The following is a 19,664-nucleotide window of genomic DNA, read 5'->3' on the forward strand; positions in this document are numbered from 1 at the left end:
CATCTCTTCCCTGACACTGCAGTTCAGATCAGAGTTATGGAAGCAAAATTACTGAAGTCAATGGACTTAGAAGAGTGTAATTCAGCGTCAGACTGCACTGAGTCCCCTTCCCCCCCTTTTTTTTTCTAAGGGTGGAAATTGCATTTTATCATTTTAGTTCCGCTTTCTGACTAGTTGTATGAGATTTCCGAGATGGGGCGACCAGAACCATACACAGTGTTCCCGCTGACACATATAGAGTTACATAAAGGCATTATGATACTGCCTGTTTTATTTTTTTAAATCCTTTTACCAATAACCCCTAGGACAGAACATGCATTTAAAAAAAAAAATGAGCTACATAATAATCTTGAATGCCTGGCCTAGCCCGACTCATTTATTGCTTTCTTTTCTGGGTCGCGGTGTCACAAATTCCTTGAACTGCACATGGGAATGAACAAAATCTACAAAACATTGAGATTCTACAAGTAACTCGAATGTGACGCCACTTTGTTCTCAACAGGGTATTGTCCCTTAACTAATGCATAAAGGCAATGTTACATTTTTATAAGAAAGGAAAGGGCTATTTTTTTTTTTTAGGAACAAAGATTTCTTCTTTTTTTTCCTCTAGAAAAGGAAAAACGCAGCTCGAAATTGAGGAGATTCCTTGACTGCCTTGAGGATTTCTACCTTTCTGTTGTGAAAAACAGAAATGGGGGGTAGTTCAGCACCTGAGATTCAAACAGCAACCAACCGTAACCTGATGTTATAATATTGTGTCCTTATAGCAGGGTCGTCCAGATGTGAATGGACTACAATTCCTATGAGCCCCTGCCAGCAAATGCCCGAAGCAGCCAGTGCCACAGTGCGGGAGGGGAAGGGGAAGCGTGGGCACTGGTGTGCCGGTTAGTGCACACACGTAGGTGCAGAACTCCTTGGGCGCCGACCAACTGTAATCGAAAGCCTCCGTCAGGTTGAGGATCACGTTCTCCTGGCTTGTCCTCAGGTGCGGAATTCTGCCTCCTGAGGAAAGACAGTCCTCGGGGGATAAGGTCATCACATTCATTCAGTCATAATGCAAAAGGGCACCACAATGAAACAGACTTATTAAACAGAGCAGTTTGTGGGAACAAGGCTGCCACTTTGTGACAATGATAAGACAGTTTTCTCTGTTCATAGATGCACTGGTTTTTAGTCTTCTCTAATGATATGGCCCAGCTGAAGTACACTGTTTATTGCGTGCATCCCACTGGACCTTATTCCCCTTTTTTATAATTCTGTGATTCGTAGGCGAGAGACGCAGTAAGCAGATAAAGGGACACAAGCACAAAACAAGAGCTAGAAATGCGTGTGGAGCCCATTAACTCGGTGTTCCGTCAAACACATGTGTCAAACACCTGAATAAAACAAAACAAAGCAGAACTTGCTTTATTCTTCAACTAGTAATCAAGCCCGCTGTAAGATAAATACAGCGGGCGTTAGGTAAGGGAGCCCTCGACAGCCGCGCTCTGCGCGGCTGCCAGGGGCTCCCTTGCCGGCAGCCTGACGCGTCGGAGGCGCTTCGCGCCTCCCGACGCATCAGGCCGCTGGCAAGGGAGCAACCGCAAGCTGCGGCTCCCTTGTCGGCAGGGCAGGAATCGGCTGGGCCAATTGGCAGGCGCGAAGCGCCTGCCAATTGGCCCGGCCGACGGTCTGTCCGGAGGAAGGGGCCAATCGGCACCCTTCCTCATCCCGGACAGAGCCCGCCCTAACTCCTCCCACTAAGCCCTTACGGCTTTATTTAGTCCGCGGCACCTGCGGCACCGCGGGCTGTGTTGAGATTCTGTGGTTTTTGGTTAACTGGCATCAAAAATGTTAAACATTAATATAAAAGAAGTATAAAGGTAAAGGTACCTGCTGTGCAAGCACCGAGTCATGTCTTGGGGTGACGCCCTCTAGCGTTTTCTTGGCAGACTCAAAACCGGGTGGTTTGCCATTCTGTTCTCCAGTCATTACCATTTACCCCCCAGCAAGCTGGGTACTCATTTTACTGACCTCGGAAGGATGGAAGGCTGAGTCAACCTTGAGCTGGCTGCTGGGATCGAACTCCCAGCCTCATGGTCAGAGCTTCAGACAGTATGTTGACTGCCCACAAGAGGCTCAGAAAAGAAGTATAGACGCCAAGATATTAATAGCTAGGTAGGCCCGAGCAGGCCTTTCAAGTCTCTAGGTAGGCCCAACCCCGATCTGAATCCCTTCCCTGCCCCTTTCTACTACTACCTACTAGGATCCTCTTTGGGCTTGAGGATGCCATCTGTGGGCTAGAAAATTCTGAGACATTTTAGGATGGGGGCTTGGTAGGGCAGGTTTTGGAGAAGGGAGGGTCCACAGCAAGGTATAATACTAAAGCAGCTGTTTTCTCCAGGGGAATGATCTCAGTAGCTTGGAGATCAGTAGTCATTCCAGGATATCCCCAGCCACTTCCTGAATGCTATAACCCAATTTGGGCTGCTTCTCTAAAGAGTAGGGAGGGAGTCTAGAAGGCTGAAAGCATGATCCAAACCTGGCAGCAGTAAGAAGAAAGGCCAGTTGGAGGTACAGTGAGTGTACACTGGGGTGTGTTGGCAGAGTTTAAATACGTAACTGTAGCAGAATATCAAACTGCTTAAAAGAAAATAGTTTTATTAAAAAGAGAAACAAACTTCATAGAGAAAGAAGGGAGGGAGACCTAACTAACTGTCTAACTGTTCTATTGTCTTCATTCACTCTGTTCTGTTTTAGAGGAAAGCAGGGAAGAAGTGTGCCCAAAGGAACAGGAAGTCTACAAATGAGCCAATCAGGACACTGGAAGAGATTATTGGGGGGGGGGGGGACCAGGGAATTCCTAAGCTAGCTATGCTAAATATACATTCCTCCAATGCCCCCTGCAGGACAGTCTTCATATGCTATTGAGTCATGCACACTACAGATCTTGCCTGTTCCAACAGGTGGCCATGACAGCTCTGCAGCTTCCACAGCAACCGGGCAGAGGAAGAACTTTAAAATGGGGAGAGAGTGTGGGAAATGTTCTTCCTCTCCTGCCTGTAGCATCTCATACAAGGAAATGTCACCACAATGCGATCCAATTGTTCATCTGTTCATTGCCATCACTGTATTCCACTCTAACAAGCCTGAATACGACCATAATAGAAGGCGTGGTACTTTTTTTTTTTTAAGTCACATTAAAATATATTTATTTGGTTCATTTTTAACACTACCCCTCTTACAAGGAAACCAGGGCAAGATATGTTGGTCTCCTTTCATCCATTTTTCTTACACAACAACCCTTGGAGGAAGATCAGGACAAAAGACAGCATCTGGCCAAAGGTCACCTTGTGAGCATCCATGGCAGTGGGCATTTCGTGAATTCTGAGTTCGGAAGGCTGCATGGCGCAAACACATATGCACAGCCCTGTTTCCCTCTCCCCCCCTCCCACAAAAAGAAGCTTGCCGGGCCACAAGCTAATCGGCCACTTTTGCCTGGGAAGTTTCTTACTGGGGGGGGGCAGGGAGAGGGAGCCGTGGCCTGGTGCCAGGGCCTTTGCGGCCCGGCCCGGTGGTTGGGGACCACCGCTGTAGGGGACAGGAAGGGAAGGAGCCCCAAGTGGATGTGTCCACAGCCATGCGTCCTAACCACATTCTGCATGAATTGTGCCACTTCTGGGGTTTCTTAGAAATCTGAGGAATGTTTCAGGGGTTTCTCAACGGTAGAAAAGATGAGAAAGGCTGCTCTAACCACTATACCAAACTGGCTTTCAAAACATCCAATAAGGGTCACTAATATCTTCCTTGATCAGTTGGTTCTTTTCTTACATCTTTCACATAACATTACGGCACCCCCTGCATCTGAAGCAGAAGGCTTTACGCCACAAAGTTTAGGCTGGAATAAAAGAAGAGTTTGAATGGATGTTTAAACCACTGCCTGATACAGTGTGAGATTGGGCGGGGAGGTCTTAGACATTCTAGCACTGCCCTCTTGTGGCCATCTGCCATATTGCAGACACTAATTCAATCCAGTCTATTCTCACAACCAGCTTAGAATAGAATCATAGAATCATAGAGTTGGAAGGGACCTCCTGGGTCATCTAGTCCAACCCCTGCACTATGCAGGACACTCACATCCGAATCGCTCATCTACTGTCACCTGCCACCCCCTTGAGCCTTCACAGAATCAGCCTCTCCGTCAGATGGCTATCCAGCCTCCGTTTAAAAATTTCCAAAGATGGAGAATCCACCACCTCCCAAGGAAGCTTAAAATGGTGATTTTTAAACCTGCCCTGTAAAGATTTTATTTATTAATTCCTTAATGCTATTACCAGCATTGTTAAGGTCCAAATTGAAGAAATGACATGTATGCCTTCACCAGTTGAAAATATCATATAAAATGCCAGTTGGGAAACAAGTTTGTGACCCGTTCTGCCTAGCGTCATATACTGGCTCAAGAGTTCGTTAAAATGTACCTGAGATTCAATGTCCCTTAGTTCTGCCTCTTGCTCATCCAGCCTCTCTTCTCAAGCAAATTAGTCGGGAATAGCTCTCCATAAGCGCAACCTGCTAAGCCAGCCATTTTACCTGAAACAGGTTTAACTCTTTAACTTCCACTACTTGAAACCTGTCTTCCTTCTTTGTTCGTTACAATTTTAAATGGGGGGGGGGGGTGTCAGCAGACTAGCCTGCCTGGTAGTCTTTTGCCAATTCAGAAACAATGGTTCAGGCTTGTACTGAGCACAAATTATGGAGGACTCTCTTCCTGAGGACAGAGGTCATGCTGACTGTAGCTTCAAAGAAGGAGAAGAGAGAGGTGGGTGTTGATCAGACCATTAGACTTGCCAGGCTCAGGGCCAAAAGAATCCAGGGGGAAGTTTGGCTTACGCATTCCCTCCCATTAAGTGTAAGGACCCGTAGGCGGCAAAAGGCACTTGCTTAACTAAGCCTGGCACAGCTGCAGAGTTCCTAGCCTCATGATGGCAACTCCCCTAATTGGCTGGATCATTTGACAGCAACATACCTGATCAGTCAAGTTACATGACTGACCATTGATTGGTCAACTAGAATCATGGCAGCATGAATCCTTGGGCATAAAGGACAGATCTGACAAAAAAAATCTGGATTCCTTTGTCTGAATTACATCAGTCTTTGTCTGGATTGAGTCGTTCGGCGAATGCCAACTTACTGGTGGTCCCTGGTCCCAAAAAAGGGCAGCTGGACTCAACCAGAGCCAGGGCTTTTTCAGAGCTGGCACCAGCCTGGTGGAATGAGCTGCCAGCAGAGACCCAGGCCTTTCAGAGCTGTTAAAGTGCCACAAGGGACCAAGCCCTATGAAGATAGGTTGAGGGACTTGGGAATGTTCAGCCTGGAGAAAAGGAGGTTGAGAGGGGACATGATAGCCCTCTTTAAGTATTTGAAAGGTTGTCACTTGGAGGAGGACAGGATGCTGTTCCTGTTGGCTGCAGAGGAAAGGACGCACAGTAATGGGTTTAAACTACAAGTACAACGATATAGGCTAGATATCAGGAAAAAAAATTTCACAGTCAGAGTAGTTCAGCAGTGGAATAGGCTGTCTAAGGAGGTGGTGAGCTCCCCCTCACTGGCAGTCTTCAAGCAAAGGTTGGATGCACACTTTTCCTGGATGCTTTAGGATGCTTTGGGCTGATCCTGCATTGAGCAGGGTGGCCTAGATGGCCTGTATGGCCCCTTCCAACTCTATGATTCTATGATTCTATGATAAGGCCTGTAAAATGATGCTCTTCCACCACTCGGTGACATGAATAATCGCCCTCCCTCCACCTTTAACCCCCTGGGGGATATAACTTAATCTGAATCTATTTGACCCCAGGTTCTTGGGGAGCTTTTGGCCGTGGGGCCTTAGCAGGAGTTTTCAGGTAACTGGTAAATGTTTTTAAATAATTTTAAGAATTGGTTAGCTGCCCTGAGACCCTTTTTGGAGAGGGGTGGACTAAAAATTGAACAAATAAAATAAATAAATAAACTTTTGTACTTCAGGGTAGGCCATGTTGGCTAGAACATCTGGTTTGGACTTTGAAGCTCTGTTGGGCTGAGTCTTGCCAGGTAACATCTGGATTTAGACCCAATGCTTGTAAATTTGCTTCGACATTTAGCTTTATTATTTTATCTTCACTGTTCACTGCTCCTGTATTCCTGTACATCAGCCTTGTTTTACCATTGAGAACCCCCCAAAACATTCTTCAAGCTTCCAGAAAACCCAGAAGTGGTGTGACTGTGCAGATTATGGCTGGGAAGCAGAGCTGTGTACACACCCACCCAGGGCCCCTCTCCTTCCCACCCCCTCCAGGTCCATCACTGACCATTTTGGGAGGGGTGCGTGTGTCAACATGACACTATTTGGTCATCACCTGATAAATGTTTAACCAATTTTTAAAAATATATTTAAAGTTAATCAGCTCCCATCCATTTGGGAAGCCTTTCCAAGACTGTCAAGAAACACCAGGGTTTTGCAGAACCCTGGTTGAGAAAATCTGCTGTATATTTTTTTTTTTAGTAAACCACTTTAGTTGTATCCTGTGGTGTTCTTGGGTTTTGAGGTTTCAATCCAAATCAAGTACTGAATCTTGAATCTATATTTGGATACAGCTACCAGAATAACTGGAACTCACCATGTAAACATTCTTCCGTGCAGGGTCAACTTCCTGATCCTAGACTCAGGAAGGCTACAGACTTAATCCCTTGGTCTCTGGCTGGCAGGTTAGTTAAGGGGGCTGGGGGTAGGATTTGTACTTATTGGTTTTGTTTTTGACCAACTTGTCCCCCTTTAGAAGGCTTTTATTAGTCCTCGATGGGGGCACAGGTGTGCAGTTTATTTTAAAATGCTAGCAACCAAGTAGACAGCTGACTTTTGAACAGCAAAACAAAACAGAAATTGACGGGGTCAGCCCCCTCTTTCTTCCACTCATGGTCCTGATGCAAATTGAGGTTGCATGGGTGCACAATGGGTGTTTTCCAGACAGGACTAGACATATGATCTTTGGTGTTCAGCTTTTCAGTGAGCCTTCAGCCGCAACTTCTCCCACACAAAATTTAAAATTGTCCTTGGGACAATGACCTTTACCAATATTGTTACTCTATAAAGCAGTATGTATCTTGACAATGTTAAAGAAATAAAATATATACATCTAATTAATACAGCTGAACTTTAAAGCTTAAAAAAAAAATCAGTAACACCCTTATTTGTACTTCTACCCATTAACCAAATGGCCCATGGCTATTTACGGCCTAGCTTTCTGCTAGGTAAACAGAGTACCCAAGGCAACTAACAAATGTACCGAAATAAGAATCAAATCAAATAATAAATCCACACAAAACATATCAGCACTCTGTCGCTTCCTAAATCATGTATGCAGCACGTAATGTATTTGGACTCCGGGTCAAAACAAAATCTCTGGGGAGATAGTTCTGACCCTTTTTGTTCAACCCAGCTGTGCCAAGTTGGCCACTGAAGCCTGGAACCCTTGCTTGAACTCATTTGTGTGTTTCTTGGGAAGTCGAAGCAGGCGTTCAGTCTGAAGTTCAGGCTTCCCCGGGAAAGGCAATGTGCTGTCTATCTACTTCATTATGTGGTTGTCTAGTCTAGGGGTAGTCAAACTACCCTCCAGATGTCCATGGATTACAATTCCCATGGGCTCTTGCCAACGTTTTGAGAAAGGGGCTTCTCACTGTGGAACAACAATGGTTTTGGTACTCCCAAGCCTCTTTCCTCCAGGCCCATTAAGGCAGTGGTCCCCAACCTTTTTATCACCGGGGACCAGTCAACACTTGACAATTTTACTGAGGCCCGGGGGGGGGTAGTCTTTTGCCAAGGGACGTCGCCGCTGCCGCCTGAGCCCCTGCTCCACTTGCTTTCCCGCTGGCGCCCCTGACTTCCCGCCGCCCACTGGGGGGCGCTGCCAGCAACAGCTACGTAGTGTCACCCCAAGGGGGGCACCCCATGGCGGCCGCCGGAGAGCACCAAAGGTGAGCCAGCGGCAGAGTGACAGGGCAAGCCCCTAAGGCAGCAGCCAGGGAGGAGGACGAGGAGGACCGTAGCTGGTACTGACTGATCCATGGACTGCCTTACCTCAGTCCCTGGACTGGGGGTTGGGAACCGCTGCATTAAGGCATTCACTGTTAGGAGAAGTGACATGACTAAAGATCTTTATTTTACTGTCTGACAGAAAATCTTAAAAGTTGGCTCCAAGTTCCCTCTGTTAAAATCCTCTCACAAAGTATTTTATTTTTTAAGAGAAACTTCTAGTGGTACCACAGGTATACAAGATCTGATCATTATAGCCAGTTTTTCTGCTACCTTTTATGGGTAGAAAGGCACACCACACCAACAAAAAAACCAGAAGTCCCACTTTGAGTTGTTATAAAGACAAAATTTTACCTGGTGGTTGCTTGTATCAGAAACTTTCACATCCAAAGATCCTGCCAGCACAGCATACCAATTTGTTCCAATATCACCTTGACGAAACACTGCATTAGAAAAGGGAAGACACATTTCACCACAACTGTAAAGTGGAACAGTTATGATATATGTCCAATAGGGGTACAGACACACTACACAGGTCAAGCTGTATAATAATCATTCCCCTTCCCCAAGTAAGTCTAGGATCAGTAGTTGTATAAGAGTAAGGTAGTATTAGAGCTAACAAACAGAACTTTAACAAGCTCTTCCACCAGACATTTAGTTGAGACCGAGCAACCAACAACATCTACAGGGCCCCTGCTCCCTCCCTCCTGTAAAATCCACCCATGTGTTCTGCTCTGGACCTGTTTGCATTGTTATAGTTGGCACCTGTGTTACAGTTTAATGTTAATATTTATTTTTTTATTTGATTTCAAAAATTAAAAAATTCAAAATTCAAAAAAAGACATTACAGAAAAAAGAGTAGATATTTCATTTACAGAACTATGAAGGAATATTAAGCTGATATATCACAATATATTTTATACATTTATACATTTTCAAAAGTACTTATTATTATTTTCCCCCGAGTTCATATTTCCATCGTGTACATATAACTCATGTAAATCCAAGAACGCTTTTGGCTTCTCTTCTAAATAATTTGTATTTCAGAGTCCCTTTGGCTACCAGCAGGGGACTGGGTTGCCAGATTCAGGTCAGGAAACTGATGGAGGTTTGGAGATGGAGTCATTGGGAGGGGGGCACATAGTGGGGCATAGTGCCACAGAGCCCACTCTCCAAAACATCCATTTTCTCCAGGGGAACTGATCTCTGTTGTCTAGAGCTATAATTCCAGCAGATCCCTATTGCCTGTCTGGAGGCTTGCCTCCACTACTTCTTCTCAATATTTTTCTTATTCTTTCTTTCCTTTTTACTCTATTTTCTACTATCCCTGGAATAATCCTGCCAATCAAAGAGATTGGAAGCAGAGACGACCCGTTAGCTGAAGATGCGTAGGAAAGGAGTATCAAGCTGACGATGGCAACCAAACGTTTATGCAAATTATATAAGTAACATTCATCAAAATGAGTTCAAAAAAAATTTGGACAATGAACTGAAAAGAGTTATGAATAGCTTGAAAGAGTATAAAAACCGGAAATTCAGTCGTGATTTACGCAATTATCTGATGGATAATGTATAGCACTGGATTAAGCCCCAAAACCCCAAATTTAAGGCTAAAAGCATAAGTTGGAATCCTACAACTTTTTATAGTATGGATACTGAAACTCCAACCACTTTGGGCAATGAAGCATATAAGCCACACCCTCCTAGACCAGCTAGAACTCTCCGGTGATTGGGCAGATTTTCAATATCATACACACCCTTAAAAACCAAAATAGCTTTTTAAATTTGTCTGACTGGCCCCTCTATACTAGAGGAAAATGTATTATCCAAAGGGCTTGATTTTATGCCTTCATACCAATATAATGTTTTTAGAATGAGACTAGACTTTTTCAAAATTATTAGAAAGTTGAAACTAAAAAACATCTTCTCCATGGAGAACACAACTATACATCTTGAAAAATTTCCAATAAAATCTACTCTTGTACCATCAGTGGAGAATTCTGAAATTAATATTTTTGAGAATGTGGTCCTTAATGTGGCCCCTAAACAAAAATTGGCTCCTAACAATTTGTCTAAAATGGAAGTATTATCCCAATTGAACAAGGATCCTTTTATTACTATTAAACAGGCAGACAACGGAAGAGGGATCATTGTTTTAGATACAATGGATTATAATGAAAGGATTTAAGACAATTCTTAGACTCCAAATATTATGAAAAAATACCCTTTCGTTTTCCTGCAGATCTCGCTAAAACTAATTAGAGTGGAGACACATGAGGGTTTGCCACAAGACTTTTTTTCCAAACAAGAGTCTAATTTTCTGATTAATGATTTTCCATCCATTCCGTATTTTTATTTGCTACTGAAAATTCATGAGATTTTGGAAAAACCTCCTGGTTACCCAACAGTAGCCCAGATTGGATCAGCTTTGGAAACTTATCTAAAAAAAATTATTCCACAATCCCATGTGATCCTTAATAATTCTACATATTTTATTAATCTTATTGAGACATTAACAGTAGAACAATCTTCTGTATTAGTTACTTCGGATGTTTAAGCCTTATACACAAATATCCCTTTGGAAGAAGCAAGAAATGTCATTTGGACTGTTGAAAAACTGACAGACCTCCTACACATTTTTTATTAGACCTTCTAGATATTGTGCTTGAAAAAACAATTCAATTCAACAATGAGTTATTTTTACAAACACATGGGGTTTTCCCTTTCCCCCAATTTAGCTACATTATTTATGCATGATTTTGAGTCAAAATGGTTAAGACACCAGTTAATTTTTTTAATATGTTCTTCAGCCATTTTTGGGGTGAGATTTTTATGATATATAAAGATTCCAACACTCTACAAGAGTTTTATTTCCTGGGCTAACTCCATACATCAGACTATTAAATTTGACTGCAAGTAACATAGTACATGTATTAATTTTTTGGATATGTATGTACATAAAACTAATGCAAACAAGCTGAGAGTAACTACTTGCTTTAAACCTACTGATTGTAATACCCAATTAGATTTCTCTTCATACCACCCTAAACACTTGAAAGAGAATCTTCCAGCAGGCCAGATTTTGAGACATTGAGGAATTAAAACCATTAGAGGAAATGTTGAAAAAACAGCTCTCTTTAAGAGAACAGCACTATCCACCTCAGGCAATTAACAAAGCTAAGATTAGAGCAAGCTCCACTGCCAGGGAATCGCTATTGTCTTACAGGGAATTTGCAACAACAAATAGAATGGTATGTGTGCTAGGACATTCAGCATATTCACATCAGATTTAAAAAGTGCTTTTAAAACATTGGCATTTGATTGCACACATCAAGGGATGTAAACAAAAAACCAATCTTTGCATGGAAGAGGAGAAATATTTTAAAAATTATCTCTGAAGTATGATTTACATCTAATGAACAGAGTTTGCCAGCAAGTAGCTACAGATGTGGTTCAAGTCAGGCTTGCAAGTTTATGGAGGAAATGAAAGGTAATTCTATTCATGTAAATGACTTTGAAATTAATCTCGATTCATAAACTGCAATACATCTCAAATCATTTACTTAATTAGATGCCCTTGTTCTAAAGTTTATGGGGGTATGTCTACATGTCCTTTGAATACATGTGTTCTCGAGCACATGTCTAGATTAAAACACAGTCATGAAAGCTCCCCTCATGCAACATTATGAGGAAATGAAATATTCATGGAATCAACTGAAATGTATAGCAATTGAAACATTTACAGCAGTGGTCCCCAACCTTTTTATCACCGGGGACCACTCAACGCCTTTTACTGAGGCCCGGTGGGGGGGGGGTAGTTTACTCCTCTACTCTCAACCACTGCCCCAACGCTCTTTGATCGCTATGGTAATGTTTAAACATCCCTTCAAAATAAGATACAGACACGCCACAACAATGAACATAAGAAACATTTTATTTTCATGGAAATTTTAACTCATGACAATGACAAATCAATGGGAACCCTGAGCTTGTTTCTCTGCAACGAGATAGTCCCACCTGGGAGTGATGGGAGACAATGACATCCAAAGTGTGTTGTAAAGGGCTGGGGGGGGGGAGAAGGCGTCCTTTGGGGCCCACCTCCAATTAGGCAAAGGACCACATGTGGTCCACAGCCCACAGGTTGGGGATTGCTAATTTACAGGATTGAGTTTTGGGACATTTAAACATCTTTTACAGAAGGAATGTGAGCGGATCTTCAAATTAAAGATGTTACAAACTGAGGGACTAAATAATTCAATGACATTTTTTAAAATAAGAGATGTTTGTAAAAAAAAAAAAAGAAGTGTTAATAGGATAGTAATCCTTTAAGGAGACTTATAGAGAAATTGGGTTTGTATTAGAACCGGTGTAGCTAATTAAACAACAGACCTAATGAGTTAATATGATGTTTAATAAATATAGAAAATGCTAACAGGCTTTGGGTCACTTAGGAAATCCCTTGAGGATATATACCGTGATGGATAGTTAATACTAGTAGCTACGATAGATTTTTAAGAGGTTTTAATTGTTCATTTATATAATTTCTAAATCCAATTGAGATTAATTTGATACTATTGAATGTGCATATCTTCTCTTCATTTAGACCCATTTCTGAGATATATGAAAATATAAGAGCATTTGGATGTATGAGACGGTTGTCTTATAATATAAGGTATCTAGATATATAAAATACATGTTTAATAATTATCCATAATTTTTGATGTTTTAGATATTTTCATACACAACTGATATTATATATCAGGATTCATTTAAATATAGGTTGATTGCAGAGACCATTTATGGTAGAAATTTTATGTAGAAATAATCTTTAAAAGAACTGCTATACAATACTGAGACAGGTATAAACATTATAAACATTTTTATTATAAAGAAGAGGTTTGCATGAAATGATATAATATCTCATTTTATTTTGTTATATCACTGAGGAAGTAAAACGAAAACGAGATTATACCCAGTAACTCATTTTGAAGAATGTTACTTAAATAATTTGAATAAACATTTGGCTGCCATCACCAGCTTGATACTTCTTCTTTCCTACTAAAAGAGATTGGAGCTGAGAATGGGACATGGTGCCAGGAACGAGACTGGAATTGAACTGGCTGAGTTGTGAGTTTCGATCTCTGAGTCCCCCCTCCCCCCAATCTTCCCTGTTTTTCCCTACGGGACACTTGAAAATGACTTGATCCGGAGTGACTCTGGGTGCTGGATGACAGGACAGCGAATAGAGAATGGGGGAGGAGGCACCAGCTTTAGAAAAACATAAACGTAATTTAACGGTTGTTTACCTGATCAAAGGTTTTCAGGCTAATATCGCTATCTAAGGTATTGTGAGGCTTTAAGCTAACAGCAATGTGAGTTTTAAAGGAAGCCCCCTACCATAAACTAGGTGGGACTATTCCCAGTCAATAAAGAACCAGGTTATGCTCTCTAGGAGCAAGTGACCATAAGCACCAGAGCATAGATCTGATTTCGCCAGAAGGTCAGAGAACCAGGAAGTACAAGTTGAGATCTGCTTGCAGCCACAGCTGGATTTCTTCTTTCTGTTCTTTTCTCTTTCCCTGAAGTTTTTTTTACCAGTACACTAGCTGCCTTGAATTATAAATTATGCTGAAGATTGAATTTAAACAGGCTTGAACTAACTAAAGTTCTGTGTTCTTCATTTTTATTTTTCCTTTTTTCTGCTCTTTTTTGGAGGGGGGGTTACTTTTTACATGGTAGATTACAATAAAACTTTAACTTAAATGGACTTCGAGAAAAGGTAGAGGACAGGAAGGCCTGGAGGATCATTGTCCATGGGGTCGCGATGGGTCGGACACGACTTAGCACCTAACAACAACAACAATATAACAGCACGTTTAAGCCGGTTCCAGGTGGGAGTTGGGAGTAATTAAGAGAATATAAGACCCTTTAAGTCAGACCTGCAAGCAGCCATAAGAGAGGGAAGGCTGTGATTTACGTTCACCAATGAAAGTACTAACATTATGCTAAAGTTATTTGATGCATTAGTTTTCTATTAAAATAATAACTGGTACTTATTTTTAACACTATTAACTGGCAGTTCTACTGAATTATAGAACATTTATGAAAGTTAAATGAAATATCCTATAATTGTGATTATCGATATTATATTATTTTTAAAAATATTAATATTAAACAAAGACTGATATATTATATTTTTGGATTAATCAGCTTAATCAATATTATTTTTGGATATGGTATGAATCTCCGAGGCTGTTGAAGGGAACAAGTTTATGTCAGTAAAATTAAGACAAAAAAATCTCCAAAAAAGAGAAAAGTTCTATAGAGAATTATCATGTCATTAGAGGGGAAAAAGCTATGGCATATGCAAAAAGAACTACAATAAATAAACTTGGATAGGAGGGTCCAGAAGAAGAGGATGATAGTGTTCATACTACACAAATTATGTGTGACCTAAACAAATATAACAAAGAAATGAGAGCACTTATTGAAGGTTTGAGCAAAGAAATTGCTGGAGTTGGAAAAAAATTAATAGACCCCCAAAAAGAGCTCTCAAATAGATTTGATGATCTTAACAAATTGGTGTAGTCTAATAGTAAACAAATAGATGACGATCACGTTAAAGTTCCACAAGCCAAACATGAAGACCATGTTAAAGTCCACAAGCCAAACTTGATGTGACAAACCTAAAGGATTGGAAAACAACTGCAGCAGAAAAAATTGAGGTCTTGGAAACTCAAACTAGGGCAAGGAATTTAAGAATGAAGGGCGTGTCTGAAGACTCTGGCAAACTATTATCTATGCCAGGAGGTAACAGCCATGTTAGAAGAGTACCTGTCAGACAATGATATCTAGATTGAGAAGTATAGAATCTGTTCTAAAGCTGCAGTCCATAAGAAACAACCAAGAGACATACTGATAAAATTTGACAGGAAGCTGGTGAAAGATTCTGTACCACTCAAAATTAAAGGACAAGAAGTTAAGATATTTCAAGTTCTTCCATGTGATACTCTATGCAAAAAAGCCCAATTTCACTTTTTATGCCAAAATCTTATACAAAAAGAGATCAGATATTTTTGGAAGATACCTTTTGCTCTCGAAGTCTTATTACGTGCAGGAAGATGAATTATTAAAACACTTCAACAAGCACAGGACTTAGACCAATTCTCACAGGAAACATCAGCCCAAGCACCAAAACAACTTCCATCTCAACATTTGCAACCGGGTCCATCGGGATTAGGATAGAACCATGGAGAAATTAAAGTTCTTCTTGGTAAATGTTAATGGACTAAAGGCATCAGATAAGAGATTGAAATTTTTTAATCAGCTGAAAAAGATTCAAGCTGATATTATTTGCCTACAGGAAACTCACATTAAACAACACCATGCAAAGGTGTTTGAAACGAAAATGCTGGCGAAAATGTATATTGCATCAGCCACTGTAAAAAAAAGCGAAGTAGCAGTATACTTATTTAATCCAGGTCTCAAGGCTGATGTTCTGATACGAGACCCAGATGGTCGATTTATGACGCCTAAGATTCAGCTACTAGACGGAAATAACTTAATTTTGACAAATATTTAGGCACGCAACAATACAAAAGACAAGTTCTATGACAAACATTTGAAAATAACTGAGTCAATCATGACTGGAGACTTTAGTACAGTTCCCAACCCAAATTGGGATAAATCATTTAAAAAACAAGAAGCTACCAAAGGCCACACACTTCCACCAACAACTGGCAATGGTAGATGTTTAGAGACAGCTGAACCCTCAGAAACAGCAGAAACACACAACAACATGGCTCTTATTCAAAGATTAAATTAATGTTGGATATCTAGAACTCCCAACAATTGTGAATATAGAAATATTACCTAATACATGTGAAGATCACAATCTGCTGGAGTTAGATTTAAACTACCAAAGCGGAGATAAGATGGAAAATAATAATTATATTATTGAAGATAAATAGAGATTGGAAAAATATAAAACCGATCTACAAGAATTCTTCCAAATCAATTAAACTCCTGATATGAAAATCTCTACAATATGAGATGCTAGTAAAGCCTATATGAGAGGAATATTAATCCGCTATAATACCATGATAAAGAAAAATAAAAGACAACAGTTAAAAGAGATACAAGATCAATTACGCCAACGAGAAGAGTATCATGAAAAATGACAAGCTAACAAATTTGGAAACAAATTAAGGATATGAGACTTAAGAGAGATATTATAGAAACTGAGATAAAGAAAAAAATGAATTATATAAAACAAAGGAACTTTGAATTTGCAGACAAACTGGGCAGAGAGATTGTTATAAATTGCAAAAAAAAAACGTTTTGAACAAATCTATCTCACGATTGAATTATAAGGGCTCAGAATATTACTCTGAAAAGGATATCCAGGACAGTCTGGTAAACTTTTTTCAAAGTTTGTATTATTCAGATAATAAACTAGGTGACTTAGAAATGGAGATGAGATATTTGAGGGACATCCCCATAAAGAAATTTAGTGAAGAACATAGCCGTATTTTAAACCAAAAATATGAATTCAAGAACTTAATGATGCCACAATGAAACCTGGCAAGACATCTGGACTGGATGGATGATCAGCAGAATATTAACAAAAAATGATACATATTGTAAGACCTTTATTACACCAACTAATTAATATAATGATGGATTCAACAGAAAGAATGCACGGCATTTGTGTTCTTAGATGCAGAAAAAGCCTTTGATAATGTTCAATTGACATTAACAGCTGACCTAAAGAAGAATTTCAAGAGTAATGGCACTTCTACACAGTCTATACAAATAAATAGTAGGTAAGTGTATTCGTTTAGAATATGAAGAAATAATTAATCTCGACATTAATCTTCTTAATGTATCATGCTATTTTTTATTCTATTTCTTATAAAAATACAGATGTAAAAAAAAAAGGAGATGCTGGGGGTATCGTCAGTTCTCATGGCTGTTAAACACAGGACGGCTCTCCATGTTGCAACTAGGAATATACACAAAATCTTCACCTACAACAGACTCTTTCCATGTGCTCAACAGATATTTATGGTCTATCCAGCCTTGATAAGATAGTTCCATATTTCTAGCCCTGTCTTATTTTCTCTTGTTTTCTAAGAGTGGTAAAGAATAGCAAGAAGTTCACAATAGGCAGGAATAAAGGTACTTTAAATATGGCAGTGAAGTCAGAGATTGCGAATGTCAGAGGCAGACATCGTATTTTCCCATGTCTCATGACAAGAAGGAGAAGGGGAAGGAGAAGAGTTGGTTCTTATATGCCACCTTTCTCTACCAGAAAGAGTCTCCAGGCAGCTTACAATCACCTTCCCTTTCCTCTCCCCACAACAAACACCCTGTGAGGCTGAGGGAGCCCTGATATTCCTGCTCAGTCAAAACAGCTCTACCAGGGCTGTGATGAGCCCAAGGTCACCCAGCTGGCTGCATGTGGAGGAGTGGGGAATCAAACCCAACTCATCAAATTAGAAGCCGCCGTTCTTAACCACTACACCAAGCATGACTGATGATTCGCTAAAGTACCAGCTCATTCAGATCCCAACAGCTTCTCTAATCTCTTCCATATGAATTACCACACCCCAGTGCAAAGGTGCTGAGCACTGTCCTAATTACCGGGTTGGATCTCATTCACACAAGGATCCCACCAGTTTTCACCTCTTTGCAGCAGCCACTTCCAACTCTGAGAAAGTTTATTCCCATGGTTCCTGGGCCTATGTGGCATAACAGACACACAAGTTGGGAGGAGGGGTAAAGGCCCTGAAATTACACCCTTCTTCTGCCATTTCCAGAGTTCCACTGAAAAGGAGGAGCAGCAGCTCCAGTTAAAAGATTTGTGGGACCTGTAGCATCAGAGCTAGTTTAAGGATTTGCGAGGCCTTAGCACAGGCTTTCTCAACCAGGGTTTCATGAAACCCTGGGGTTTCTTGACGGCCCTAGAAGAGTTTCTCAAATTGGTGGGAGTCAATTAATTTTATATACTATTTTAATTTGTTAAACATATTTGGTGATATAACCATATACGGTCATGTTGACCTGCTCACCCCTCCCAAAATGGCCAATGATGGGCCTGGAGGGGCAGGAAGAGAAGGGGCCCCAGGCAGGCGTGTACACAGCTATGCTTCCCAACTATATTCTGCACAACTGTGCCACTTCTGGGGTTTCTCAGTGGCTGAAGAACATTTCAGGGTAAAAAGATTGAGAAAGGATGCCTTACCAGAACACAACAGGCACAAGTGCAATGCCCCAATATCTAAGGAGGCCTTCACGCTTCTGCAACTTGTGGTCTGAACACACGCTCAATGAGCAATGACTAATGCTCAATTACTAACAAAGCATGTGTACCTCCATTTTTTTGTTCTTGCTATCTGAAAGCCACTTATTATAATGCCCCCCTAAGAATCATGGTTTGAAGGCCCCTAACCGTACAGCAGTGCAGGGCCCCTGGAACCACAGGGCCCGTAGCACGTGGTACTAGTATAAACTGCTTCTGAGGAGGAGGGAGCAATTGCACAACCTGTTCCCCGCCCTACTGCAGTCTCCCAACCCACATGCTTATTGCTCCGCATGGGTCCTGCAACCACCAGAATAAATTTTTCCAGGGCTGGAAATGGCTGCTGGGTGACAGCTGAGAACCACAGTAGCTCCCAGCGTCTTCTGCTGACAAATCACAAGGTCCAAACCAATGTTGGATATTCTTTACATAAGACTGAGAGATTTCCTACTAATAAAAAGAGGGACAATGAAGCAGTATGTGGAACTAAGTAGACAAGACTCACATGACAGATCATTTTGAAGCTAAACTAACCGCAGCGTTATTGCTCAGTGTATGCATCTTCAAAAAAGAACGCTCAAGGCTACAGACTTTCAAAATCTGAAGACTGTAATCTGAAGCCTGGTTTGCTCATATAGACTCTCACCCATCCATGAAAGAAGACATCTTACGTGTAATTCCCTTTTCCAAGTTCTCGTAATAGCCACAGAGACATATTTGCTGGAGAAGGTTCGGATGAAATTTCTCGAAAGCTTTCACTTCTTTCAGTCGGGTAAAAATAATGTCTACATCTTCGCTGGAACGCTCCAAAGGCCTGCAAGAACAGAAGAGAGAGAGAGATTACCTGTTTATCAAAAAAAAAAGATAAAGAAAAGAGAAGTGCCATATATATTATTTTTAATGCTTGGTTCACCTTATCCCCAAGACTATGGAAGGGTTATGATTAAAATCAATTTTTAAAGAAATCAAATGTACAAATCTTGAAGAAGAAACAAATGGTGCAAAAGGGGAAATCTTTAATGATTTGTTATCTCTTTTAATCTTTTTTTATAATTTAACCTTAATAATGCAAAAGGGAAAACATCTTTAATAACCCCAATGCTTTTTGCATGAAGCTTCATTAGGAGGAATTCACTTTCCAATTCTTTTTCATTTCCTTCCCATACATAACACGAACTGAAAAATAATCTGAAAGTAAATTCCCCCTGATGAAGCTCATATAGACTCACAAATCTACTTGACTACTGCAGTCGTTGTTGGAGACCTGGCTTTTGGTGCCCCATGATCATGAGGTTAGGATGGCAACCTGAAAAGCAG

The 19,664-nt window shown here is 40.9% G+C and overlaps 1 protein-coding gene across 4 annotated transcripts in view; it reads right to left on the reverse strand.

The window, feature by feature from the left end:
* The window catches only part of RAPGEF4 (Rap guanine nucleotide exchange factor 4), a 220,775-nt gene that overhangs the window by 173,355 nt on the left and 27,756 nt on the right, over positions 1–19,664 (reverse strand). For all 4 annotated transcript variants that reach the window (XM_077319703.1, XM_077319701.1, XM_077319700.1 and 1 more), the window contains exons 2-3: positions 19,019–19,161; positions 8,399–8,487 (exon numbers count right to left, since the gene is read on the reverse strand). Coding sequence is in view for 3 of the 4 variants with exons in the window: in XM_077319701.1 (XP_077175816.1) it covers positions 8,399–8,487; positions 19,019–19,161 (232 nt within the window). In the remaining variant the exon portion in view is untranslated. The remainder of the gene's footprint in view (positions 1–8,398; positions 8,488–19,018; positions 19,162–19,664) is intronic.

Source organism: Paroedura picta, chromosome 2 (assembly GCF_049243985.1).
Source record: "Paroedura picta isolate Pp20150507F chromosome 2, Ppicta_v3.0, whole genome shotgun sequence".
Taxonomy (NCBI): Eukaryota; Metazoa; Chordata; class Lepidosauria; order Squamata; family Gekkonidae; genus Paroedura; species Paroedura picta.